Source organism: Natrix helvetica (assembly GCF_964273705.1).
Source record: "Natrix helvetica genome assembly, chromosome: 5".
Lineage (NCBI taxonomy): Eukaryota > Metazoa > Chordata > Lepidosauria > Squamata > Natricidae > Natrix > Natrix helvetica.
In genome coordinates, this window is record NC_138551.1 from 149,762,098 (window position 1) to 149,789,179 (window position 27,082).

The following is a 27,082-nucleotide window of genomic DNA, read 5'->3' on the forward strand; positions in this document are numbered from 1 at the left end:
CATGAAACGGGGCAAATGGGGAATTGCTTTTGGAAATCTCAAAGAAGGTGACCTGCAGATCATCTACTCAACCACGTTATGTCAAGGTCGTCACACCACACAAGCACCCTACATTTGACAACGTCAAATCAACGCTGAATTCTGAGCACTCTAGTCCTGATGCTTCTTTAACAAGGGCTCCATGATGGAGAGAAAGCTGGCTTGAGGCAGGAGTCTAGTTGCCACATCTTAGCTGCCGTACCAACCCTGGTTAATTCTTAACCGCAATTTAACACGAATCGAAACATTTGCCGCTGGCGGAAAACAATAGGCATCTACTTCCGTGTGGGTTATGACGCTTACTGCCAAGGTCCCTGCATAATAAGGTGGACAGAATCCGTTTATGAAGCCGAGCCCTGACATCATGTAAAAAAGGGATCAAGCAGATCCTTTGGGGGCTTAGTTTGTGGAGTTGGAAGATGTTAATGGAGGTTCTCAGCCATCCAGGCCATAGTTGTCCCAAAGGTGCTTTTTCAGGAGGCAACTGGATTTTCTGGTTTTTCTTTGAAGACGTTTCACTTCTCATCCAAGAAGCGTCTTCAGCTCTAATTGGATGGTGGGGAATGGAAGGATTGATAGTCCTTACAGACAGCTGGTCATTTACAATCTTTCAGAGGGTCATTGAGGCCACCTGGAGGTTTGCCTGTGTCCTTGGGGATCAACCTGAGGGGTGCAAATGGGTGTGGAGGCCTTTTTGGAACAGCAGAAAAGGACCGTGACTGGAGATAGAAGATGTCACATCCCTCCCCCTCTGTTGAGAGGCGGCTGTTCAATTTTGACATAACTGAATGAATAATTATATTAGCACCACTCAGGTGCACCGTGAAGACAGATAAACCTCCCAGGTGGCCTGGTTTTTCAAAGAAAAAAACAGAAAGTCCAGTTGCCTCTTGAAAAAAAAAAGCACCTTTGGGACTACAGCTGGAAGAGTTGGTGGGCACGCGAGACTGGAGCCAGGCGATACCAAAATCAAGCCAAGGAGAAGGTTAGCAATTTCCAGATTGTGAGCTTGGAACAATTTCCCACGAGATTCTCTGCTCTGGATGGGTCACGGAATCCTACCAGTTAGGGCCATTTTGCGGAAGCACAAACAACATCAACGCCCGAAATACGATCGTTGTCCCAGAGGTGGTTTTCCTGGCCATCTAAACTTTTCCCTCGGTTACGCAATATCTGCTACTTAGGAAGGGAAAGCGAGCCGTGGGTTTGACAACATATGACTCTACCATGCTGGTGGCAAAGTGAACAATACAACCGCACACGCCTTCTTTTGAATCGTTTTGACCACGTCCCTCTGATTTGCAACGAAGACGTTGGAATTAAGACGACGCCAGTTCAGAAGACAAAATTGAGAAACTAGAAGAATTGCAGCTCCAGTTCCCTGTTTTCAGTGCCCCCGGGGTGGATCATTGTAGTGCAACGCCAGTGTTCTTGGGTTAATCATCACCTCCTCTTTCTGAGCAATAAAGGAGGAAGTGACCAAAGAAACACCTTCCCTATTTCCTTAAAGGAATACGAAACAAATGATTCCTTTGAAGAAGATCAACAACTTCGGAGACTTAAAAAACAAACAAACCGGAATACACACATCACAGCAAAAAGGCGGGCATTAAGACACAGCAATAATTAGGAGAAACATGGCAAAATCTCACCAATCCTTTTGTAAATTAAAACAAAAAGTGTTTCAATAAACCTGGCCAATAGCTCTCTCTGCAGAAGTGAATTAAAACATTTATGGGGATTTTTCTATGGTAAAAATATGTCTAAAAACAGGTAGAGGCCTGCCACAGAATTTATATTTTGCAAAGCTCAATGCTTTGCGTTCGACCCCATGACACGCTTAATTTTTTAAAAAGCACCAAATGACCATCTAAAGTGGTGCGTGGTCGCTTCACAGCTGCTGTGTTGCGCTACTGCAACAGCGCAACACAGCTATTCGCCCATGAGGCTGTGCCCGGCTCTTTGGGAGCCCCCTCGCAAGAGAGCAGCCACCCGGCAACTCCCCTCTTCAGCTGGGCACAGCGCTCACCAACCTAGCGGTATCCCGAAGCCACCAAGCAACACAATCACCTTTGCCTCCCCCCCCCCCGGTTCCTGCAGCTTGGTACCCTCGGGATACCGCTAGGTTGGTGAGCGGCGCTCTGTCTGGCCGGAGGTGGGGGGCTGTCCAGGGGGCTTATTTGCGAGAGAGGGCTTATATTTTTGCCCACCAGAAAAATGTGGCATGGCCTTATTATCAGGACATGTCGTATTTTCGGGGAAACACAATAGTCTCTGGTAAGGTTACCTCTACACTTAGTGTAGACTTACAAGTTAATACCCTCTACCTCTTCTGTGTGAAAAATAAGGAAACCTGTACAGGGAAAAACAGAAGGCCTTGTCTTCTACCATTCCATGAGCAACACAACTTTCTGGGCTCGGCATGCAGAAGCCGAGACATATTCGCACGGCATCTTTGAGAAACAGCATTTAAGCTTTTCGGTTGAGCAAACATCTTCAATTTAAGCCTCCCATAATAAGGTTAGTTCTTTGTGTTTTTGAGTTCCATGTCTACAGCAGGGAAAGACAGCTGCTGTTTCCTGGCATGTTGAAAATGTGGGGGTCGGTGGAACACAGTCCAAAAGAAAAAAACCACTCTGATGGGAACAAGAAACGCAAAACTCTATCCTAACTCAACAGGCAAGAAATAAGAGAGATCGCTGCCAACGATGGAGCACTTGGTACAGGCCTATAAAATTTCAAAATTTCTTCCATTTGGGGGATGGTTTGGATAATTAAAGTACTGGGACATCTAAAGCAGAGAATGACAATTCACAATTAATAAACTATCATTTGAATCCACCATACAGGTGGTCCTTGATCTACAACCTTTCATTTAGCAATCATTTGAACTTTCAATGGCACTAAAAAAAAGGGGGGGGGGTTAGGACCTTTTTTTTCACACTACTATTTCAAGCATCCCCCAAGGTCATGGGATCAAAATTCAGGCGCTTAGCAGCTGGCATGCATTTACAACGGTTGCAGGGGTTTTGTGGGGGGGGTGTGTGTCACGTGATTCCTTTTGTGGGATCACGTGACACTCCCCCCCCCCCCAGCAAAGGGGCCTGACAAGCAAAGTCAAGGAGGCGGCCGGATTGACTTAACAAACCGTGTTGCTTAACTGCAGTGATTCACTTAACAACAGTGGCAAGGAAGGTCGCAAAATGGGGGCAAAGCTCACTTAGCTACTGTCTTGCTCAACTGGAGGTCAAGGACTATCTGTAGACCATCCCTTGAATTGAACAGCTGGAAGTCAAAAGTGGGATTGTGTAAACAGAGACAATCCGGACTCCTCCTGGTAGATGTGAAGCTTCCCACTGTATCACTGGCCTGTTTAAACGCAAATTGCTGGAAGTCATATGGTTTGACTTAATGCAGGGGTGTCCAAACTTGGGAACTTTAAGACTTGTGGACTTCAACTCCCAGAATTCCCCAGCCAGCATTCTGGGAGTTGAAGTCCACAAGTCTTAAAGTTCCCAAGTTTGGACACCCCTGACTTAATGAGTCATGATAACTGATAAATTCACACTGGCTGGATAGGTCAAACATATTAACCACGAGACTGTAACTCCCTTCAAATCAACAAAGTACCCTTAAAGCTGTATTTGGGCTCCCTTGACATGAGAAGTCACTCTCCCAACCCAGCCTATGGACGATATTTAAAGAGGGGAAATTCCCTGGGTGGGGACGCTGGAGGAAAAAAAAATAAAACAGAATCCAAGGATAAACACAAGGGATCACAAGCAAGCTCTGGCTAGACCACAATATTGACATCGTGCAAATTTATACACATAACACCCCCAAAGAATTCTGTGTTGGAGCAAAGCGCAGATTTCCCCAACTTCCCGTATTCCAAACCAGGCACCAGATGGAAAACTGCTATCAATACACGGGCTAGATCGGGGGTCAGCAACCTGTGCCTCTGGAGCCCCATGTGGCTCTTTCCTCCCTCTGCTGTGGCTCCCTGCCGTTGGTGGGCTCAACAATCAATAGGGCTTTCGGTTCGGACAGGTAGAGGAAAAAGGATGCTGTGCAAGGTGGAGACTCTATGGTGGGGGAACTGGACTTCTGATTGGCTCCGGAATTGAATGGGGAGCTTCTGGTTAGGACCGCTGTGGCTCTTTTGAGTGTTTAAGGTTGCTGACCCCTGGGCTAGATGAAGTAGCTTGGTTTGAGCTACCTAAAACTCAGCATTCGTTATTATTATTCTTCCCCCAAATTACCATATTACTCATTAATATGTAGTGGGAATTGCCTGGAATGCTGCTTGTTCAGTGGGCAAAGCAGAAGGAAGGAGCCTGCAGAGCTTCAGATGCTACCGGACTACAAATTCCTCACCCATTAGCTTTGCTCCCTAGTAAATCGTTCTGAGGACATCTGCCATGCCGCAAGTCCTGATCCTCGCGAATAGTAAAGCAAGAATCTGTAGTAAAAATTTAGCTAGGAAAAAATAAAACCACACATGGACATTTCAAACCTCCTTTTATTGAAAACGTCGTAGGAACGCGGTGTGTCCTGCAGGTTGCAGCTAGGAAATAGTGTCGCTTCCCTAAAACCTGTGATGTGTGAATAACCTATATACTCTTATTTCTCTGCGAAAATACGACCTGGGGAGTGAGTCAGGTTTAGTTTCCAAATTCGAAGAGTTTGAGCATTTGAAAACCAGCTTCTGCAGCTTCCAGAATCTATTTAGGAATATATTTCAAGGCTCATGCCAGAAACGTGATTAACAATTTAAGCTCAACATGCCTGCAAAGCCCGTTGAGTTACACGAGTGCCATCTGTTCATAAACACGCGTGTTACAGGTTGTCCTTGACTTACAACCCCAACTGAGTCCAGAATTTTATGTTGCTAAGTGAGACATTTGTTAACTGAGTTTTGTCCCGTTTTACGACCTTTCTTGCCGCCACTGTTAAGCGAATCACTGCGGTTGTTAAGTTAGTAACAGGGCCGTGAAGTCAATCTGGCTTTCCCCTTGACTTTGCTAATCAGAAGGTCGCAAAAGGGGATCACATGACCCCGGGGCACGACAGCAGTCGTAAATAGGAGTCAGTTGCCAGGCGGCTGAATTTTGATCACGTGACCATGGGGACACTTTGACGGTTGCAAGTGTGAAAAATGGTCCTAAGTCCCTTTTTCCCCTCAGAGCCGTTGATACTTCAAACCGTCACTAAATGAACTATTGTAAGTCAAGGACTACCTGCATTGGTCTTTTTCAATATAAATATGCATACATTTGCTTGCATTTGAGAGTTTCAAAGCTTGCTTTGATGAAGAGGATTTCCCCCCAATGTGTAATAAAAAGGGAGTCTCCATTGGGGTGGCTGAAATAGTTCGGGGTTCTTTATTAGTTTAGCATCCGCAGCGTCACCAAAGAAATGCAGGCTCTCTCTCTCTCCCTCCCTCCCTCTCTCTCACACATACATACACACACCATGGTGGTAGAATTTGAAGAAAAGGATATAATTTCAGAATTTGTTAAGGAATCATTTTTTTCCCAATTCTCTGCTAATATATTGAAAGTATTACTGCTTTCAAACTAATTGTGCCAGCCCAATCAGAAAGCTCAACCTAGAGCAGGGATCGGCAACCCGTGTGGCTCCGGAGCCGCATGTGGCTCTTTCATCCCTCTGCTGCGGCTCCCTGTCGCCAGCTGGCTCCACAATTGATAGGGCTTTCGGTTAGGACAGGTAGAGGAAAAAGAGGAGACTCTATGGTGGGGGAACCGGACTTTGGGTCGGCTGCAGAATTAAATGGGAGATTTCCGGTTAGGACCTTTGTGGCTTAAAGTTGCCGACCCCTGACCTAGAGGCAGCATTTAAAGTATAGTGGGAAGAAAAGGAAAAAAACAACAACAGGTATTTCCTGAACAAGTGGCCAAATGTTCTCAAACTTGAAAAACAACCATTTTTAAAAAAAATTACAAAAGGGAACTTTCTGTTAAGACAGAGATGGAATATAAGTCCGCCTTTGGCAATTTAAAAACCACCTCTGTGAGTTAAGAGAAATACAAGTAGTCCTTGACTTACAACAGTCCCTTTAGTGACCGTTTGAAGTTAGAACAGCACCTAAGAGTGACATGACCATTTCCCACCTTTATGACCATTGCAGCATCTCGATGGTCACATGATTGAAATTCAGACGCTTGGCAAGTGACTCATATTTATGACGACTGCACTGTCCGTCTGTGTCATGTGATCCCCTTTTGCGGCCTTCCACAAGCTAAGCCAACGAGGAAGCCAGCTTAACTGCAATGATTCGCTTTACAACTTGTGGCAAGGAAGGCTGTCGAATGGGGCAAAAACGCACTTAACACACGTCTCACTTAGCAAGAGAAATTTTAGCCTCAACTGCGGTCGTAAATCGAGGATTAATCTATTTTCCGTTTTGCTTATTAGGTCAGAAATGAGGCAGATGGGTCTTTGTAGGAGCTGTTCCGAATTGTTAGCAATATTGTTCAACGTTTACATGGACGGACGGAGGCGTCCTAGATACAAAACCGGATTTAACTGCTCTTAAATAATGCCAACTCCTCAAACAAGGGAATTCACTGGGCAAACATCACTGGACAAGCAGTGGTCAGCTAATAATGATTAACAAGCAGGCAGTGACAATCTGTTTTTTTCTTGAGCCAAGCAGTCACTGGCACCAGTTTCATTCAAAGACCTCGCCCAGAAACTGAGTTAATGAGGGCCTTTAGTGGTGGATACCATTAAAGGCAACCAATCATCAGCCCTGCAGCTAAGGAAGGGCCAAGCCTGAAATATCCTGATGAATCAAACTAAGCCGCTTTTCTCAAGGTAGGATGAGAGATGGTGGCTTGTTAACCGAGACTAACAAGCAGGAATCTCATCCCACCCCTTGGACTTTGATACAAGCATCTAAGGGAAGTCTCATTATCTTCTTTTGGTTTGTCACTCCAAAAGGACTGGCAGGAGACTAAAACACTGATGTGTGTATCAAAACTCGGCAAACACTTCAGATTCTGGCCAGGACATGCAGTGAACAACTCACAGCGGGTCCAGAAACAAATCTAAGAATAAGGGAGAGGGATTTTTAGAGGAATTGGCAACTTATCTCTGAAGCACAGAGTCCTGCTAAATTTGGGCAGATGGCACTAGAAGACGGGAGGGGCAAGTCAGAGGCAGGGATTCTGTAGAAGAGCTTTATGAAAAGTTAACAGTTTCTGCCCATCATCATCTTCGTTTAACCCATAATCCCTTGCGGGGTAGAGTCTGGGCAACTGAACAGAGCTAACAGAGTGTTTACTGGCCGGATGCCTTCCTTCATCAGAGCGGAGGTTTTTTCCAGCAGATATATTCTCTGTGTGGCCAGAGAGAGAAATATCTGCCTCTACCTAGGATCGAACTTACAGCCTCTGGATTGTGAGGCAACAGCTCCACCTCTAGGCTACTGCATCTCTCCTGAGTTTCTGCCCATCCACCCACCAAAATATAGAGTCGCTATTCAGAAGCGGTTATTCTGCCGTTTTGAATTATTTTAAGCCAAGGTGTTAGATCAGCTTTCTCTAACATGGCAGTTTTCCCTCCAGATGTGTTGGGAATTTAATTCTCCCCAGCAGGGAGCGATGAAGACTGTAGTCCAACACAACTGGGAAGGGAAATATTTGAAAGGGGCTAACGCTGATCCCTGTTCCCTCATTGAATGTTTCCATGTGAAACAGCTGAACAGCCCGGGATATACATTCAAAAATAAACACATACAACAGGTCTTATGGCCTCTGAATTGTAGGTTTCCTAACCTCTCCTCATTTCCCTCAATCCACTTGCACGTCACTTGGTTATGATCACATATCAAGGCAATTTAATGAAGCAAATATGAGAATAATAGCAATAGATGACTTGGGGGGGGGAGGAACCCTCAGCCATTCCTTGCTGAGAGCTACTTCCTGACTAGTGTTGACTGGGAAGTCCAACATACACAGGGATATATTCCACGTGATCTGTTTCTGCTGGCATTTCTTCAAAAAAATATAATTGCACATTCTATCATCTACAGCTATTTTACTGGCAGCCTCACTGTAAATCTGTGGTGACAAATCGGCCCCCAGGCGCCTTTGCTTATGCGAATGCCCAGAAGTTCTAGCAGAACCGATTTTGCTGACTGTAACGGTGCATTTTCAGAGGAGAAAAAGGAAGAGTTTTCGGATGAAACAAAACAAAGAGAGAGCAAGAAATAGATTGGATCCTGGGTTTCAAAGGCTGGCACCCAAATACCCAATGAACCAGTTGCAAAATTATGTAATGCTGACCGAGTCACGTGGTTGTTTTAAGTGATTCACATCGGAGAGATATGCCAAGCATTTATGCCCAGAGCTCCTGAAAACTGCCAAAACAAATCTGCTTGGTATAAAATCCGGCTTGGAGAATCTCAGGGACAATACCACCTCTCCCAAAACAGGAAAAGCGAAATGGTCTGTAAATTACCACCTACGGGGTCTTCCTCCCACTGTCCTAACTTAGAAGCTGACTCTGGGTAGGCTGTGAGAAGCTTGGGAAACAAGCAATTGCCTTTGCTTAAGCAAGCGTGTCTAGGTTTCTAGTTAGCTATGCCCTTCTCCAAACCACAGGCAGTTTTTGAGTTAGGGCCATAACTGAGTCTCAAATTTCTGTTGCTAAGTGAGACATTTGTGAAGTGCCTCGCCCCATTTTACAACCTGTCTTGCCACAGTTAAGTGAATCGCTGCAGTTTAAGTTAGTCACAGGGTTGTGAAGTAAATGTGACTTCCCCATTGACTTTGCTTTGTCAGGAAGTCACAAAAAGGGGGACCACTTGATCGCGGGACATGGCAACCGTTATAAATACGAGTCAGCTGCCAAGCACATTTTGATCCCCTGACCATGGGGATCCTGCAACGGTCATAAGCGTGAAAAACGGTCACAAATCACTTTTTCCAGTGCCATTGTAACTTCAAACAGCCGCTAAAAGAACTGTTGTAAGTTGAGGACTATTTATCCTCCGTTCCATCCCTCCCACCCTTCATTTTTCCTCTTCCAACTAAAACCAGCATTGCTTTCACTTGCCCAATCCTTACTGATGTCAATAGAAGGGAACATTTGTAGCTCAGAGTTGAACTGTGGAGCCCATGGTGCTGAGCTTGGCTGTTTGCTTGCAAATATTTCACGATGTTACCTAGTTGGGTAGGTATCATCCAAATATCCAAGCATACAACTAAGCTGAGACAGCATCAAGGACTGTAGAGTCTTTACTGAGGTAGGAAAAAAATGTCACCAAAAAATAAAATTGAATGGTTTGTAATTTCAGAGTCTGAAGTGCTTGCCCCCCCCCCCTTCTAGGTGACTCAGTTTAAATTGCGGTTAGCACATATCTCAAGCTCTCTTGTAAAAGGAAAGCAGCACAGGAAACCTTCTGAACAACACTGAAGCAACTGTGTCAGAAGGGAGGGGCTGAGAATAGAGAATAATATCTGGCTCTAGATATGAATCTGAAAAGGAAAGAACTACAAGTTCTATGAAGGAAGTGGTATTTAATTTACAAGAGTGCCTTCTCCTTTAAATCGGTATTTACATGGTAGAGCTGGGGTGGGGGGTGGGGAGTCAAGACTGAAAAGAAACCTGGCAAGATTTTAAAACTAAATGTACCTTTCGACTCCCTAAACACACCAGCTGAAAAGGTTTTTTTTTTAAATCTGTCTCTCTCCTCTAATGAACAAGTTAAAATGGCCATAATCATCATGTCATGCTAGAGGAAGCTCCACCCCAAAACTGAACAGCCATTACATGTCAGGAAGTGTTTTTTTTAAAGAGGCACCAAATAAGTCTCTAATAGAACAAGGGAGAATATAACTCTTCAGCAAAATACTTCTTGAAAGCAAATATAAACTGACACAAGATATCATTTTCTTCTTCCAGCATTTCTGAGAGTCTAGAAGAGTTTTCACCATGGACTGTTAACACTACTATTCTAGGCAGCAATGGATGGCTGGGGATGATGGGAGATGGAGCAACAGATCTAGAAGTGCGGAATTTCAGGAAACACAGAGATAAAAGAAGTTGTGGTAGTGTCTAGACATTTGTGGCCGATCCAGAAACCAAAGCAGAGTCAGATCAGATTATTATTTGGAGGAGAGGCCACCAGAAAATGGAAGGCAGAGAAATCAGAAACACCTGGGGAGGGGCAGTTAATTTCTACACATGGACGTGCCTGTGTAACCACCACAATCTCAATTCAAATCCAGGGAGTCTTACCTTCGTCCATACAGGCAGCAGCATTTAAGCTAACTTCACAAAGAGGCCAGTGGGGTCAGCCCCTGAATGGATTATATTAATTCAGAATCTTGACTAGGGAGTTAAAAACACATCACCGAAAGAAGTAACAGCAAGCTGTCTCCGTACTGTTGGCCATCAATAAAGCAATATAGGGAGGACCGAACAGGAGTTGAGTTTGCCTTGCTATCCCCACTCCCTTGTGTGGTCTTTGAATTTAGGGCATTTCCCTAATCCAAATGCAGGAGAAATGGGGGAGAATGGAGATTTGAACCAGAAGCATCTGAGATGTACCAAGGGGGCAAAAAGTTGGTTGAGTGCATTTTAAAAAAGAATCTTAAATTTATGCAGAGGCAGCTAGCAAAGCATGATGAAACACAGCTTCAATACATACCTAATGGATGACTTTCAGGCCAGGGACTCTTCCAGCTTGGCTACCTGATAGGCTTGTTGTTGTGGGGCAAATAGGAGGAGGCGGGAATCTATGTACCCCACCCTTAGCTCCTAAAGCAATAAGAGCTGTATAATTCTAATCAATATAATTGATTAGAATTTTGATCATCAGAATTCTAATAATAAATATAAATATATTAGAATTCTAACCATTAGAATTCTAGTAATAAATATAAATAAATTAGAATTCTAATAATTAGAATTCTAGTAATAAATATATTAGAATTCTACTAATAAATATAAATATATTAGAATTCTAATAATCAGAATTCTAGTCATAAATATAAATACGTTAAAATTCTAATAATTGGAGTTCTAGTCATAAATGTAAATATATTAGAATTCTAATCATTAGAATTCTAGTCATAAATATAAATATATTAGAATTCTAATAAGTAACCAAAAACACGTTTTGTTAGGGTACCAGGCCTTGGGGAGGGTGCTGCAAATATTTGGGGGTTATGATTCAACACCCCCATTGCTGGCCACTCAATAATAACAATAATAATAATAATAATTCCAATAAATTCCTCCTCCTGCCGGCCTTAAGGAGAAGGAATCTCCTCAGCCCAAGGTTTCAATGGCGTCGTGTTTTATATGGAGAAGCCGGGGAGGACGATGAGAGCCTCTTCCCTGCCCGCTTCAATCCCGCATCCCTTTTTTCTCTCGAGGGGGAAGAGGGCCGCGTGGTCCTCGTCGGAAGGCGGGCAGGCGTGGCGTTACCTGAGGATATTGTGGGCTTCCATGCTGCGGTTTTGGTTACTGGAGCAAACCACAGCCACCCGGAGCGGCGAGGAGGGCATGGCTGGCTGGCGGGGCGCTCCTCCTCCCCCACCGCGGCAAGAGGCAGAGAGAGAGTAGGGGCTGGGGAGGGGTGAGGGCCCACGGCGACACTCCCGACGGCGGCGGGGAAGACGCAGCTGCTCCTCCCGGCGGCTACGACGAGGACGGCTTCCTCTTCCTTCTCTCTCTCTTCCCCACACGAATAAAATGGCGGCCGCGCAGACCGGAAAAGGCGGGGCCCAGCTACGTGTCGGCCACATCCGCCGTCCCTTCACTTCCGCCGTCCGCCTGGCCAAACCATAGAGGGGGGAGGAGGCGGAGCGGCCGCCCAATCTCCCCTCTCGTTCGTTATAGTTCAGTGAGGTAAGGGGGTATGTGTGTGTGGTTTTTTTTTTAATCCTTTTTTAACCCGTTAGGCCTGGTCTGTTGTGAGGAGAAACGGGATTAGGGGAGACAACTCCCAATACTTGCCTAAGAAGCCGTTTCCGGCGCTCCATAAAAGGAAAAGGCGGGGGAAACAGCGCCGCCCTAACGGCCGCGGAGCACACCGCGCCCTGGATTATCCGTTTAACCGCCGTCGTTTCGGCTCAAGGCATGCTGGGATTTGTAGGCAAGCGTCGCGGGTTCGGCCCGAAGCGGTCTTTTCCCCGCCCGAATGAAATACATTTCCCACGAGCCTTTGCTGTTACCTCAGGGAAACGCAAGAAATGGACTCTTGAAAAGCGGGGAGAAGGTTCCTGACAGGCTTTCGATTCGAACAGGGCCTTCCCAGAGGAGCGGGGACTACACCTCCCATGCTGGCTAGGTATTCCCAGAGTTATGGGTCTCACAGGTCAACTGTGAAGCTGAGTTCTCTTCAATACATTCACACAAGATGCTTACTCCAGTCATGAAAATCACCCCACTTTCTACATTTGGACAATTAAGTGGCCTATCAACTAACCCAGATTTATATTTGTGTTAAACCATGGCTGTGGTGTGGTGGCCTAGAGGCGGAGCTCTTGCCTCACAATCAGGAGGCTGTGAGTTCGATCCTAGGTAGAGGCAGATATTTCTCTCTGGGCACAATGAGAATGTATCTGCTTGGGAAAAAAAACCTCTGTTCTGGTGACAGGAAAGGCATCTGGCCAGTAAACCCTCTAATAGCTCCATTCAGTTGTCCAGACTCCGCCCTGCAAGGGATTATGGGATCTTTAAAAGAAGATCATGTTAAACCATTTAAAAAAAAAGATTCAAATTCAATCTTGACCCAAACTAGCATGTTGTGTGAATGCCATTGTTAAGAATTAATATTCGATATCTTGTTTCTTCACACCGCCTCTATCCAACTGACTAACCAAGCCCACATGAGCTTAGTGTGTGGCGTTGACCTTCATGGTTAGTTTAGGGGACTGGCTTGGACAAGCTATGTTTTTAAATGCAACATGGTTTATTTCATCAGGACAACACAACCTGTAGGTTGAAACGTGCCTGGCTTGTTTGTGGGCAAACCTGGACAATATAGGCTTGGTGCGTTGGTGTGCACCTAGAAAAATGGGCTTCTTTCCCAAACTTTCCCAGCAACGACATTCCAAGATTTGTTAAAATTTAGCCCCAAGCGCATCCTTAAAAAGAAAAAAGAAAAAAAAAACCAGAGAGATTTAACCGCAGTGCCTGTCATATAACTTTACCAGCCCTTCAACTATAAAATACGCCACTTGGAAAATTGCAAAAGCAAAAAAAAAAGGTTTTAAACATATCAAGGTTAAGAATACATTTAATTGCCTTTTTCCTTTCCTATCTTATGATTTTTTTACTTTCCACTTGGTAGGAAAAAAATAGAAAAAGTGGGAGAAGCCTGAAAAAAAAAAAAACCTCATACTCTGGACCCCTCTCTCAAGTAATAAATAAAAGCCACCCCTCTTCTCAAACAAGACTAAACGGTTGTAAATAATTCAAATATGAAGACCTTGTGCAAAACCAAGAGACACGTTGCTCAACTGACTGTCCCACGTGCACTTTTAATCATTGTAACCGTCTCCCAAATCAGCATTTAAAAAATTTGCTTTTGGTTCCATTAAACACTTTTTCCTACTTTTTCCGTCAGCGGAATTTGACATCCCGGCTGCCTAAAAACATTTCCGGTGAATCCCAGCCACCCCGAATTCTTTGTAGTCCTCCTGTGTAAACCACATTGGTTGAAAAGATACCAAGTTACTAATAATTGATGCGCCCACCCAAGCCGCACAGGACCTTTCCGGAGGCGTTATGATCCGTACGGGAACCCCATTTGGGACGTGATGCTCAATCTCTTTAAAGATTCTTTCATCCAAACCCGAGAAAAGAGAGGAACCTCCTGAGAGGACCACGTTCCCATATAAGGGAGCCCAAATGTCCTTGTCACACTTGTGGATACTCCTGGTGATCATGGTATGGATGCCCAGTGCCTCGACACCGATGGTCTTGGGTGTGAAAAGGATTTCTGGCGCTTGGCAAAGATCCAGATGGATCTTGATGGTATTCCCGTCGGGCAGCTTCACGTTCTCTTCCACTTTCTTCAGAGCTTCTTGTTTGGGATCCAAAGCCACGTAGCAAAAATTCTCTTTGATGAGCCTCAGTATGGTTTTCTTGGCCCGGCTCACTAAACCAGGGTTGTTTTCCATCAGGAGATTGGCGAAGTAGTCCGTCACATCCCTTCCTGCCAGAGGGAGCCTGGATACCCCATGAGGTAAGCAGTATCCATCGTAAATCGGGACGGCATGGGTCACTCCGTCTCCGCTGTCCAGCACCAAGCCAGTGGTACGAGCCGAGGTATACAATGCTAGAGTCGCTTGGATCGCAAGGTACAACGCTGGGACTCGAAAGCTTTCAAACATGAGCTCTGTGATTTTTTCCCGGTTCTTCAGCGGATTCCTGGGAGGCTCTGAAAGAAACGCAGGCCTTGTGCTGGGCTTCACTTTAAGTTCGTACCTGTAGATATATCTCAGCAGCTTCTCCATATCATCCCAGCTGGAAATAACCCCACGTTCCACAGGATAACTCAGTAAGGCCCCTTTCTTGGCCAGGGCTCCTCCCCCAATATAAATTTCCTCCGGTCTCTCTCGGAAACGACCAACCACGGCCGGGACAATGGCTTTCGGTTCCGCCTCACCAGAAATCCCTGCTTTGCAAGACCCGGATCCATTGTCAATAATCACAGCCGGGGTTTTCAAGACTTCGACATTCAACATGGCTCTGCTGTTGAAAGAGCCCAAATGCTAGGATTTAGATCTGGGTTTGGTTTTTTTTTTTTTTTTTTTTTTCAGAATGACAGATAACAAAACATTCTTAAGGATCTGACATCACAAATGGACAGCTTCTGCCCCACTACTCCTTTACACAAACAAGTTGGCAGACTCCTGAAGCTCTGGACCATGGCTATTTTTGGCCCAGGGGTGGGTTGCTGTCAGCATTACTGCCAGTTTGGCACGCAAAAAAATTTGTGCACGCTCGCTGACAAAGAAGTTCTCATGAGCCCTTCATGAAAGGAGAATTTCTCTCTATGCAGACTCTTAGCATGAGAAAAGAAGAAGTAAACAGCCAACTATAAGATTCCATGGCCCAAATCAGATTCAAATCTAGGTTTCTCCAGTCCTGATTCACCACCCCAACTTTTATGCTGCTCTTTTGAGACTTCTCATCGCCAATTCCCCTGTTATCAGATTGTGAGAATAGCCGATCTCCGCTAGATGGCAGTTAAATGTTGCAAAGATTTGAATCCCTGGACCAGGCAAAAAAAGAAAAAAAAAACCAGTGAAAAGGGTTAAAGAAATACAATGGATGGATTCTTTTTCCAGCTAATTGGCCAGCGAAAAAATAGGACTGGTCAGTTCTTTGGGATTTCAAAAGGATGCAAAATGCACAAATCAGTCCCTCTAAAGCTTTTAATAACACCGAGGCTCGCTGGCAGATCCCTACAAAGCCCACAGATTCCCAGATTCCCAGCTTTCTTCAAAAACAAGCTTACTAGTTAGAAAACACCATTTTCTTCGTGATTCCTTCAGGAATTATAGACACTCATAACCTAATGTGGACAAAGAATCCCTTTGGAATGAGAAGAATTTCGGTCTATTCTGTGCTTTGTAAGGCAGAAGCAAAAATCTTGCAGCGTTTACCCCACACATATCTACTTAACTTTGGGAAATATAGGTAGCTGAGGATTAAAAAATGCTCCCTCCAAGCATAGGTTTTTGAGGGAGGGATTAGTTGAAGGAACTACCTGATTTTTATTGTGATGGATGTACTAAATGTTGTCCTTGACATCTGACCACAATTGAGCCCAGAATTTATGTTCTAAGTGAGAAATATGTTAAGTGAGTTTTGCCCCATTTCACAACTTGTCTTGCCACGTTTGTTCAGTGAATCCCTGAAGTCGTTAAATTCGTAACATGGTTGTTAAGTGAATCTGGCTTCCCCATTGACTTTGCTTGTCAGAAGGTCGCCAAAGGCGATCACGTGATCCTTGGACATTGCAACCATCATAAAATATGTACCAGCTATTAAGCATCCAAAAGTTAATCCCCAATGGGGATGCTGCAAGTTCCCCATTGTTTGAAAAATGGCCGTTAAATCGTTTTGTAATTTCAAACGGGCACTAAACGAGCTGCTGTAACTCAAGGACTACCTGCACTGCTTTCAATTCGGATCTTTAAGCCGAACAGCTGTATTTGTAAAAATGACCGTTGCTTTGGCATTGAGCACCAGCAGAATGCAAGTCATAACAAAACAAAGATGGGGTTAGCTTTTGCCTACTAACCCCCCCTGGCAATTCCAATTATGGCACACAGGTGCGAAGAGAAGCTGTAAATAAACTTTAGACTCTCTTCCATTTGCCAAAAGGAGCTGTGATTGGCAGAATAAGGATGGGAGCAGTGGCACACACAATGACAAACAAACAGGAAGCCTTCATCTTAAGAGGGTCTGTGTCTTAGAGATCGTTTTTTATTTGTTGCTGAGGCAACTTGTCAGGTTTCCAAGTAACAACCCCAAAGCAATCAAAACTCTGAGCCTAGAGTTTCCTCAAAGCATAATTTTAGTCGGGGATGTCATATTGGCATAGCAGGTGAAAACCTGACTCTAAAGGACCCCACCCAAATCAAAACCCAAAATTCTTGCCCTTCAAGTGACATGTCCATCACATCATCCAATCAGGTTGCAGTCCCAACTCCTGGCTGTCTTTGGTCCACACCCTTCCAACACCTGGTAGAGCATCCTTGGCTCCCATGGGAAAGAATGTTATTTTGGCTACACATCCCCCCCCCCCCCAGCCATCTCTACTACCCTCCTTATGTTCCCACAGCTCCGCCCGGAGTGAAAGCCCTGAAGATGCTCCCAAAAATGACTTCAGGGCTGACAGGCTGCCCCCCTCAGTTGAGAAGGACCTCCTTGCAAAATCAAAGGGAGGTTAGTCTGCATCCCAATCAACCTCCCCCTTCCCTGCCCCACCAGGTGATCCTTTGGGTTTAAGAGAGCGACTGCAACATTTGGACTTTCTACAGGTAGCAGCTACACAGCTTGGGCACCAGAGCTATCCATGGTGCTTATTTCCTCTCCTCGGACTGTAGCCTTTGCAACACAAACTCTGCCTTGCTTCATTTAGCCTTCCTAGCTTTGTTCTCCCTGGACTTTGCCTTACCGGAACATAAGTTTCTCTCTAGGATGATAACTTAGTCAGCGGAGACTTTTACCCAGAAAAGAAAAAGTTAAAAGTCTTAGACTGTATCCATCTTCATGTTAAGATTTTCAATGGGCTTTTTTTTTAGAGGGTAGGGATATATTCCAGTAATGTACAAATGCCCACTTTCATTTTAATAAGCTTCCACACCTCAAAAAAAAAACCATGACATGTTATTTGTGTAAATCAAGTGTTGGAAGAAATGTCCTCCTGGGTTCAGTTCCAAGTGGGGAAAAAGACTCTGGAAACATGGAGGGTGGTTTAATGGTGGACAGGATCATATGGCTTGAGATCCTGAACAGAAAAGGGGGATCACATGCCACCAGATGTTGGGTGAAGAAGAAAAAAAGACCGAGATGCTGAAAGTCCCTGGTTTTATGTCCTCTCTGGTCTTTAATCTTGATCTTGTATTCTGATTGGTTGTCAGACTCCCATGGGGCCCTGCAGGGGTAACTCTCTAGGCTGTCTTGAGTCCAGATTTGGTTGAGCATTGCTTCTTCCCAGGTGCCCTGTAGTGAGATGGATAAAGGGCGAATACTATCATGCCTTCATCCCATCACCCTCGAGCTGAAGGGGGAGATCTTTGTTATGTAGAATAGACTGACCCGGGCGTTTAATGGCCCATTGACAAAGGTCGGGCCTATTAAGAGTGAGTCCGTTTTCTGCATAAAAACATGTTTCTGATCCAGGGAAATATAATATTCTATATTATCAATATTTCCCAGGGTATTTCATTTTTCTAGGAGGAGAGTGTGTGTGCTAACTTCCTATACAAGATTATCTGGGAAAGGCAATCTAGCAAAGCTGCCTCCATCTGTACGTAGCAACGAAGGAATTCACCAAAAGCAGAACTTCCAAAAAGAGCAGAGCTGGCTTCACCGTTTTTGAATTCAAGGAAATAATAAGACATATATATCATCTTAAAAGAGTTGGACTTTCAATCATTCTGACCAGAGTCTAAAATTGTACACCACCTCACAGGGCCGTTCTCTTCTGTGCCAATGATTCAATTCGATCTCTTCCCCTAAATCCACCCCCGCCAACCTCTCTTTTGTGTTTTTATCCCTCCCTTTTCTATGCCTGAATTGGCAATTAGGACTGAGAAAGGGGGGGGGGGATGTGCACCTTTATTTACAGCTCTTTGAGAAATCAGTCTGGTGCAGTTGCATTTCTATTCCTGCCTCACATGTGTTCATCACCCGATTTAAAAATAGACCTCCGTTCCCATCCTGTTTTCTATTTGTCAATATGGCGAGGAAGGTGCTTTCTTCCTCTTCCCCCTGGCTGTTCTCTCCTCCCCCACCCCCCACCCCAGTTTTTAAGGAAAAAAAACTCTTCATTTGGAGAAAAGGGGAGGGAGGGAGGAAAGAGAGGGGGAGGAGGGAGAGAGAGAGAAGTTATTTACAGTCACTTAAACCAGAAGAGAGAAAAAAGAGTGAATAAGGAATATATTTTTTTGCTTAAAATTCCTTGCCAGTGGTAGTTGATTTTAAATATATTAAGCTATGTATAATCTATCAACCCTGCAGGGGGTGCTATATATTTTGAGGGATGGCATAGGTTTGGAAGCTGGTCTGTTGAGCAGAGAGCCATCACTCTGTCCAATATCTGTCAATTTCTGTTTCGCTTCCCTGGTAAATTACTGCATTTATTCCCTTTCCCATCACTACAAAGAGAAAGGCATAAACAGACATCCCCTTCCCCAAGACTATAAAGGTAAAGGTTCCCCTCGCACATATGTGCTAGTCGTTCCCGACTCTAGGGGGCGGTGCTCATCTCCCTTTCAAAGCCGAAGAGCCAGCGCTGTCCAAAGACGTCTCCATGGTCATATGGCTGGCATGACTCAATGTCGAAGGCACACGGAACGCTGTGACCTTCCCACCAAAGGAAGTTAAGATTATAATCCGAGATGGTGGCATCCAACACAAGCCAACATAGGACACAGCCTCATCTTGTCTTATTATTGTTGTACATATGTTACTTGAACAATCACATCCATATTGATGCATCTGAGCCCTATCTTTTGTAAACCTGTAATAATGGTTTTACCAGCCGATAACTCTGGGTTGCCTGGATATTTATTTATAAGGGGAAAATGTCCGGACCAAACGTAATTTCTAATGTTGGATTTTTCCCCCATACCAGAGGGAGCCCCTTGTGGAATACTGTGAAGCTGTTACCATGGCAACTCCACTGCGCTGTACAATAGAAGCCATCTTACAGCAATACAGTAGAAGCCATTTGAAGGCACAACAGGCTGCATCTTAACAGAACACCCCCCCACCCCAAGGGGTGTTACGGGTATCTTACCCGCACAGTATTTTTCTTCAGAGAGTAAGTCATCTATGTACCAAGTTTAGTTGAAACTGCTCAAGGCGTTCCAGAGTTATGCTGGTACACACAAAAACACAGCCCTTTATAGATAGATATAGATAGATATAGATAGATATAGATAGATATAGATAGATATAGATAGATATAGATAGATATAGATACATAGATTGTACCAAGGCACTTGCAAAAACAAACATAAAAAGTTGACCCGTATACTGTTTTTAATCCACTTTTATTTGTTCTTGATGGAGTGGCCTGGGAGCCAGTGAGCTGCTTCTTTTTATGTGGCTCTCAACCCTTCATGTTGCACGGTGACAAAAAAAACCCTTGCTCCTCAAAGACATTTGTTTAAAAAAAAAAAAACTAGCAGCAACCATAATAAAACAAGTAGCACATTTGTTGGGGATTCCTTCGTTTCCACTGGGAATGCCAGGGGAAAGAATGAGCGGACATCAAATCTAAAAGTGCACAAACTCGCCCAGTGAAGGCGACTACAGTAATGGAAGAGTTTGGTTATCCTTTAGAACCAAAACTGAGAAAAGCAAAGGACAACATCCAGCCTGAAGGCACATAATAATGCTTAACACAGCCTGGCTACATTGGAGCTACCACAGAAGCGGTGGGATAGAGCAGAGAAGGACAATCCGACACAGAAATGTTGTAGAATTTACTTCTTAGAATTCAAAGCTGTGGCATAATCTCCGTTTTCAGAGCCTTTAAACAGCCTTGAAGTCTTGAAAGACTAGTTCTATCGAATGCTTCTAACATTTAACTTAGACTTTTTATTTTCTTTCCTCTCATTTTGTTTTCTTTCTGGGTTGTTTTAGATTGTGAAACTAGCTGGTAGAAACTGCCTTTTTTATTATTAATCATTCTGTCAGCCTCTTTATCTGGAGACAGAATAAAAAGGCTATAGAATGAATCAGTGCTTTTAAAACACACACACACACACACACAAAACAAGTGGCGCTCCTACTATTCCAGCCTTTTGCCCTATGCTTCAGGCAGTGGAATGTCTTGGGTTGGTCCTGATTTTATTTTTATTTCTTTTCAGTTTTGAACTTGGATGTCAACACAGAATGGAAGTCAAAGCAAGAAACTGCCTACAGTGGTGAAATGTGGACAACCTTCGGCTGGGACCCCAGTTTGTCGTTCGGTAGAAAGTTAATTGTCTTCTTTTACGGTAACAGTTTTTCATTTTTATACATATAAAAATGAAAATATATTTTCATTTTTTATACATATAAAACAGTTTTTCATTTTTATACATATATTTATTTATATTTGGAAGATCAAATAGCTGGTCTGCAATTTTATAAAAATGTCCTTAAAAGCTATCCCCCGCTGAAAATCGAAGTTACAGCTAGAGTTCTGGATTCACAAAACTGCTTAACCGTAAATTATTAAATAAACCACAGTATATTGGATCATTGCATAACACTACAGTATTAGTCAGGATTGTCGATATGGGAATAATATTAAAAGTGCTCAGGTTAAAGCCAAAGAGGAATGTTAATAATGTTATTTTCACAGGTTTTTAATTGTTTATATTTTCTTTCTTTCTTTTCCTGTTAGTCATCTGGGGTCCCTGACAGTTGAAAAACTGGGACATAAGTTAATAAATGCTTTTGTTTGTTACAGCTGAAATTGACCAGACTTGTAATTGCCACTTTTATGCAATAAGCCTACTTTGCTCAGTATTTATGTTCCATGTTGATCAATATATTAAATTCCACAAGCACATGAATAGGTATCCAAGGATACTTAGCTAAACGATCACTACTGTAACCAAATATACACTTACCTGGGTGTAAACCCATTGAACAATGAAGTTTACTTCTCAGTAAGCATGCATAGGATTGCACAGTAGGCACCTCGGGGAATGGAATTAAACTATTTCAATGCAAAGTCGGTCATTTTTCTCCCGAGCACTGATGCAAGGAAAACCAGATGTTATTCTCATCAGCAACAGCCAACATCTAAGCACATGTTTTAAACACCCATCACCCTCTCTAAACCAGCCCTCAAAAACATTTCAATTTCTCGAATTCATCTCTCGGAAGGCTATATAATATAGTATATATAAAACCACTTTTGACACTGAGATGAAGCTAGAAAATTCAGTATCTTTGTCTAGCCAGCCTGAAACTTAATTTAAAAAAAAAGAAAAGAAAGTGGAGCATTTACTGAAGGTTTGAAGGCAAGATAATCTTAAACTGTCTGCCGTGGACCTCACCCCATTCCTAAGAGGTCCGTAAGGGGGCGTGCATAAGCGCACCAGCGTGCCTACCGTCCCTGTCCTACTGTCCCCATTTATTCGTACTCATTTCCTGTGTTCAGGTCCATGTTTAGAGTTATACCTGTTATACATTTTTGACAAACTAAATAAATAAATAATAGGAGAAACCCAAGGAAACGTGGAAATTGCTACATATAGCTGCAGCCCAAGGAATTTTCCCTGGCACGGATAGATCCCAAAATGGAGTTTCCGGATCGATTCAAATTCAGGTGAAGGCTTTTTTCTCCTTGTTATGTGGCTGGGACAGCTTGAAGAGGGTTTCTGGAACAGAGCCTTTTTCCTGTGCACCCAGCAGCTTCTGGGTTCAAACCCAGCGATCGCTGCACCGAAAATGCCCTGCGGCTACTTATCCTTCCCAACGGATTCTCCCAAGGTGGAAGCTGCTTATATCCAACCGTCAACTGAAAAGTTTGGCCCTGCATCAGGGCACTTTACCTCCGGATCAACTCCAGCATGCCTTTCCAGAAAAGTCATTCCCACAAGCAGCTGTCCCTCATCCCCAGATGAGCACCAGGTACCTGGAGGACCAGGTGAGGAGCCAGCTGTAAGTCAGAACGCAGCCCTCTCGCCCCCTTTCAGTAGGACAGTCTAGAATTTTTCTCATTGCTCAAAAGAAAAAAGTCAAACATGAAATCCCTTAGAAAGGTAAAGGTTCCCCTCGCACATGCTAGTTGTTCCTGGCTCTAGGGTACGGTGCTCATCTCCGTTTCAAAGCCGAAGAGCCAGCGCTGTCCGAAGACGTCTCTGTGATCATGTAGCCGGCATGACTCAAAGCCAAAGGCGCATGGAACGCTGTTACCCTCCCACTAAAGATGGTCCCTATTTTTCTCCTTGCATTTTTTACGTGCTTTCGAACGGCTAGGTTGGCAGAAGCTGGGACACGTCATGGGAGCTCCCTCCGTTACGCGGCGCTAGGGATTCGAACCACTGACCTTTCTGATGGACAAGCTCAGCGTCTTACCCGCTGAGCTACTGTGTCCCTATTCAATCCCTTAGTTCAGCTCAACTCCCCAGCAACGTGATGGGATGCCGATGCACCCAGGCAAATCGTTGGGGTTTTTTGAGCCCCGTTACAAAAGTGGTTTGTGGTTGCCATCTTCTGGGGGGTTACCCTCCTGAGATCTCGGTCCAGACTGCCAAACCAAAAGAGAGGATTCGGGAGTCTAATCCTCCGTGGAAGAAAAACCCTTTACTTGGAGCGGGGGTGGGGGGTCACCACCTTCTTTCCCAAACAGGGACCAAGAAACACTCCGGCTTCCGTCCAAAACTACGCCTCCCAGCATGCCTCAGCCTCCATTCGCGCTTTAAGCCCCGGCCGGGACCTTGCGGGAGTTGTAGTCCCGCTCTCCAGCTGGAAGGCAGCGCCTGAACCCCCGCCGCCCCAAAGCGGCAGAAGAAGGTCCGACGCGCTAGGTCCGAGCGTCGGGGCTCAGCTGCCCCGCTTGGCCGAGGCGGGCGTGAGGTTCTCGGTCAGGTAAGCCACCAGGAGGCAGATGAGGACCAGCATGACGCAGATGGAGCCCCCGACGGCCGTCATGGCCACCACGATGTCCCGCATGCCGGCCGGCTCCACGGTGAACTCCACGCACTCGGCCGCCGCCGGCTCGTCACCGCCGCCCAAGACAGGCTGGAGGCAGAGGCGGTAGCGGACGCTGCCATGCGCGTCGGCCAGCAGGTAATCCCGGCAGGCGGCGCCGAGCCGCACGCTCTCGCACTGGAAACGCGTGTAGGCGCCTTCCCACGAGCAGGAGAGCGCGAAGCCCCGCAGGGGAGGCTGCCGCTCGGCCGGCCAGGTCCACTGCAGTAAGATGCTGCCGTTGCGGAGCACGTTGGCCAGCAAGGCGCGGCCGGGCGAGCGGTGAGCCGTGCAGCGCTCTGGAGCGCAGTGGAAACCCAGCGCCGGGCTGCGGAAGCACAGCCGTCCCGGGCCGCCTTCGCTCAGCACCTTGTAAGGGCACCAGGGCTCTGCGACGCCTCCTTCTCTTCCTCCCGATCCTTCTCCCCCGGCTTTGCGCGCCTTCGGGTCGGTTCCCCAAGCGCCCGGGCAAAGCAGGGCCACCAGGAGGGAGAAAGCCAACATGCTGGCCGGGCCCGGGCATCGGGCAAGGCTGGTTCTCTTAGCGCGGCGGGACGATCGCCGGCCGCCGCCTTCCTCGCCTTCGCCGGCCCATTTTTTTTTCAAAGTGGCCGCTTGGAGACGATGCGGCGGGGCAACCTTCCTGGCACCTCCCGCCCCGGGGAGGGCGGGCCAGCTCCGCCCCTGTGGCCAGCCGCTTCCCGGCCTCCTGGCGCCGCCCTTCTCTCTCCGCCTTGGACGCCGGGTTGGGAAGATTTACAGATGAGCAGAATTGGAAGGGACCTTGTAGGTCATCTAGTCCAACCCCCGCCCAAGCAGGAGACCCTTCACCATTTCTGACAGATGGCAGTCCACTCTCTTCTTGAAAGCTTCCAGGGATAAAGCTCCCACAACTCTTGAAGGCAAGTCATTCCATTGGAAGGGACCTTGGATGTCATCTAGTCCAACCCCCCCCCCCCCCCATGCAAGCATGAGACCCTGCACCATTTCTGGCAGATGGCAGTCCACTCTCGTCTTCAAAGCTTCCAGTGATGAAGCTCCCACAACCTCCGAAGGCAACTTCTTTTCCTTGGGTTGATTGTTCTCCCTGTCAGAAGCGGCTGGGTTTCTTGGCGCTACTTATTTATTTATTTATTTCATTTATGTAGTTGGTCAAACATGTACGAAGTAGCAGGTATAAGTATAAACGTGGACATGAGCGCAGGAAAGAGTATAAAGAAATGATGACAAATAAGTATAAGCACGGACATGAGCATGTGAAATGAGTAGAAATCAATGGGAATGGTAGGACAGGGACGGTAGGCACACTGGTGCGCTTATGCATGCTCCCTTAGGGATCTCTTAAGAAACCTGTGAGATCTACAGAGGACAGTTTAAGGTTAAAGCTTAGTGTGGGTTTGAGGAACTACTTCTGCCCAGTGGAAGGGGTTGGACTTGCTCGGGATCATTAGATGCCACCCTGGACAATGAAAACCCCACTAGAAGATGCCTTCTCCAAATCTTGGTGCGTGGGAACTCAGCCGCTTGCACCCTTGCTCAAATCCAGCCTTGGAAGTTCTGAAGTTTGGTGGAATCCAAGCAGGGTTAGAGCTGGTTAAGACTTGGATGAGAAACCACAAAGGAAAGCCTGGTATTTTATTGGTTAGACTGGGAGGTGCAAAAACATTGCAGAAGAAGGCAACGGGGGGAAAAAAACTGCCCAGTGAGCTCACTTCTGCTTGTAGGAGATCCTCTCTTTTGCTGTTGCAATGGATGGCTGCGAAAGTTGGACCATAAGGAAGGCTGAGCGCCAAAGAATGGAGGCCTTTGAACTCTGGTGCTGGAGAAGACTCCTGCATTGAGTCCCTTGGACTGCAAGGCCATCCAACCGGTCAGTCCTAGAGGAGATCAACCCTGACTGCTCTTTAGAAGGCCAGATCCTGAAGAGGAAACTCAAATACTTTGGCCACTTAATGAGAAGGAAGAAGGACTCCCTGGAGAAGAGCCTCATGCTGGGAACGATGGGAGGGCAAAAGAAGAAGGGGACGGAAGAGAATGAGGTGGCTGGATGGAGTCACTGAAGCAGTTGGCGTGAGCTTAAATGGACTCTGGAGGATGGTAGAGGACAGGAAGGCCTGGAGGGACGTTTCCCAGGGGGTTGCAATGGCTCGGACAAAACTTTGCAACTAACAACAGCAAAAGAAATGTTTATTTTGGGGCCAAGTCCTTTGAAAAAATGCCTGCCCTTGCAAGGCCATTGCAGATTTTGGCTCTGCAGGAACTGCCTGCCCTAGGAACAGCCAGCTCTCTGCAAACAAGACATTAATAAAACCTTGTCAGGGACACCGAGGTGTCTTGGCTGCAAAGGAAGCCAAATTTAGAAGCCCGCTCAATCTAAAGAGATGCAGCGTGAGACTTGTGAGATCAAAATAATAGTTTGCAGAGCCAGGTCAGTCCTTTTCCTTTCCTTTATAAAAAGGAAGAAGCCCTTATTCCGGATTCAATTCTGAGCTTTCCCCCCAAAGGTCCAGAAAGCAGGTTGACAAAGGCCAGGTTCACAACATCCCAACATCCTTGGTTTATCTAACTGGTGGCTTGAATAAGCTTCCCCCCCTCCAAAAAAAAAATCCACTGAGCATCCTTTGGCAATAAAAAAAAACTCGGCAGGATGGACAAAGTTTTGTGGGGAAAGTAGAAAGTTTATGAGGAGGTGGTGGGAAGCAAAGTCCCAGCTTCCTTTTTGAGAAGTACTTAGTGACTTGTCCACCAGGGGGAAACCCAACACATACTTACAAATGTCCACACCTATGCTCACTCTAGTGCGCGCACTCACCCCTCTCCAAGGTTTGCCTTGTTTCCCTAGGGCAGGGGTGTCAAACTTGATTTCATTGAGAGCTGCATCAGGGTTGTGTTTGACTGGGGGGGGGGAGCTCAACATCACTTGTGTCCGGGGGGGCACCTTTGGACTTCCCTCAGACCCTCCCTCCCTCCCTTTCATTATAATCTTCCTTCCTTCCTTCCTTCCCGTATTTTCATCTTTCCTTCTTTTTCTTTGTCCTTTCTCTTTCCCCTTCCCCTTTCCTGTCCCTTTTTGGATGCTCAAATGCAAAAGCGGAAACATTTCCCCTTTTTGGTTTTATTTTTAGTTTGTTTTGCTAGTCCTCTGCCAGCAAAAATGGAGTTTGGGCTCCTGCAGCCCTCTGCCAGGCCTCATTTTCGGTGGCACAGGCACCATGGGCCAGTGGAGATCAAATTGCTGGCAGTCGGCAGAGTCAGCCTACAATACTGCATTTAACCACTATGCCACCATGGCGCCTCCCTCCCTCCCTCCCTTTGCAATAGCACTTAGACTTATATACTGCTTCACAGTGCTTTACCGCCCTCTCTAAGCAGTTTACACAGTCAGCCTATTGCCCCCAACAATCCAGATCCTCATTTTATCGACCTCCGAAGGATGGAAGGCTGAGTCAACCTTGAGCCAGTGAGAATCAAAGTGCCAAATTGCAGGCAGCCAGCAGTCGGCAGAAGTAACCTGCAGTACTGCACTCTTAACCACTGCGCCACCACCGGCTCAGGGAGCACATTCCACCCGACTGAATCCCAAGCATTTGAAACAATACAACCAACCTTGGGATTTCAT

At 45.7% G+C, this 27,082-nt stretch overlaps 4 protein-coding genes across 4 annotated transcripts in view; 1 reads left to right on the forward strand and 3 right to left on the reverse strand.

Annotated features, from left to right (window-relative positions):
* The window catches only part of SSU72 (SSU72 homolog, RNA polymerase II CTD phosphatase), a 39,889-nt gene extending 28,101 nt beyond the window's left edge, over positions 1 to 11,788 (reverse strand). The window contains exon 1 of the mRNA XM_081955061.1: positions 11,503 to 11,788. Within this exon, the coding sequence (XP_081811187.1) occupies positions 11,503 to 11,582 (80 nt within the window). The 5' untranslated portion in view covers positions 11,583 to 11,788. The remainder of the gene's footprint in view (positions 1 to 11,502) is intronic.
* A 472-nt stretch (positions 11,789 to 12,260) lies between these two features.
* Positions 12,261 to 27,082, forward strand: part of MIB2 (MIB E3 ubiquitin protein ligase 2) — an 86,086-nt gene continuing 71,264 nt past the window's right edge. Inside the window, exons 1-2 of the mRNA XM_081954913.1 lie at positions 12,261 to 12,367; positions 20,643 to 20,771. The gene's annotated coding sequence lies outside the window, so the exon portion shown is untranslated. The remainder of the gene's footprint in view (positions 12,368 to 20,642; positions 20,772 to 27,082) is intronic.
* Positions 13,671 to 14,771, reverse strand: LOC309393140 (actin-related protein T2-like; the record flags this gene model as incomplete). Its single annotated transcript, XM_081955031.1, has 1 exon — positions 13,671 to 14,771. One exon carries the CDS (start codon positions 14,769 to 14,771, stop codon positions 13,671 to 13,673), a length of 1,101 nt encoding a protein of 366 aa, XP_081811157.1.
* On the reverse strand, positions 20,780 to 23,967 carry FNDC10 (fibronectin type III domain containing 10; the record flags this gene model as incomplete). Its single annotated transcript, XM_081955058.1, is given in 2 exon segments — positions 20,780 to 23,327; positions 23,329 to 23,967. Coding segments are annotated over 2 exon segments (867 nt in total). The 3' UTR covers positions 20,780 to 23,099.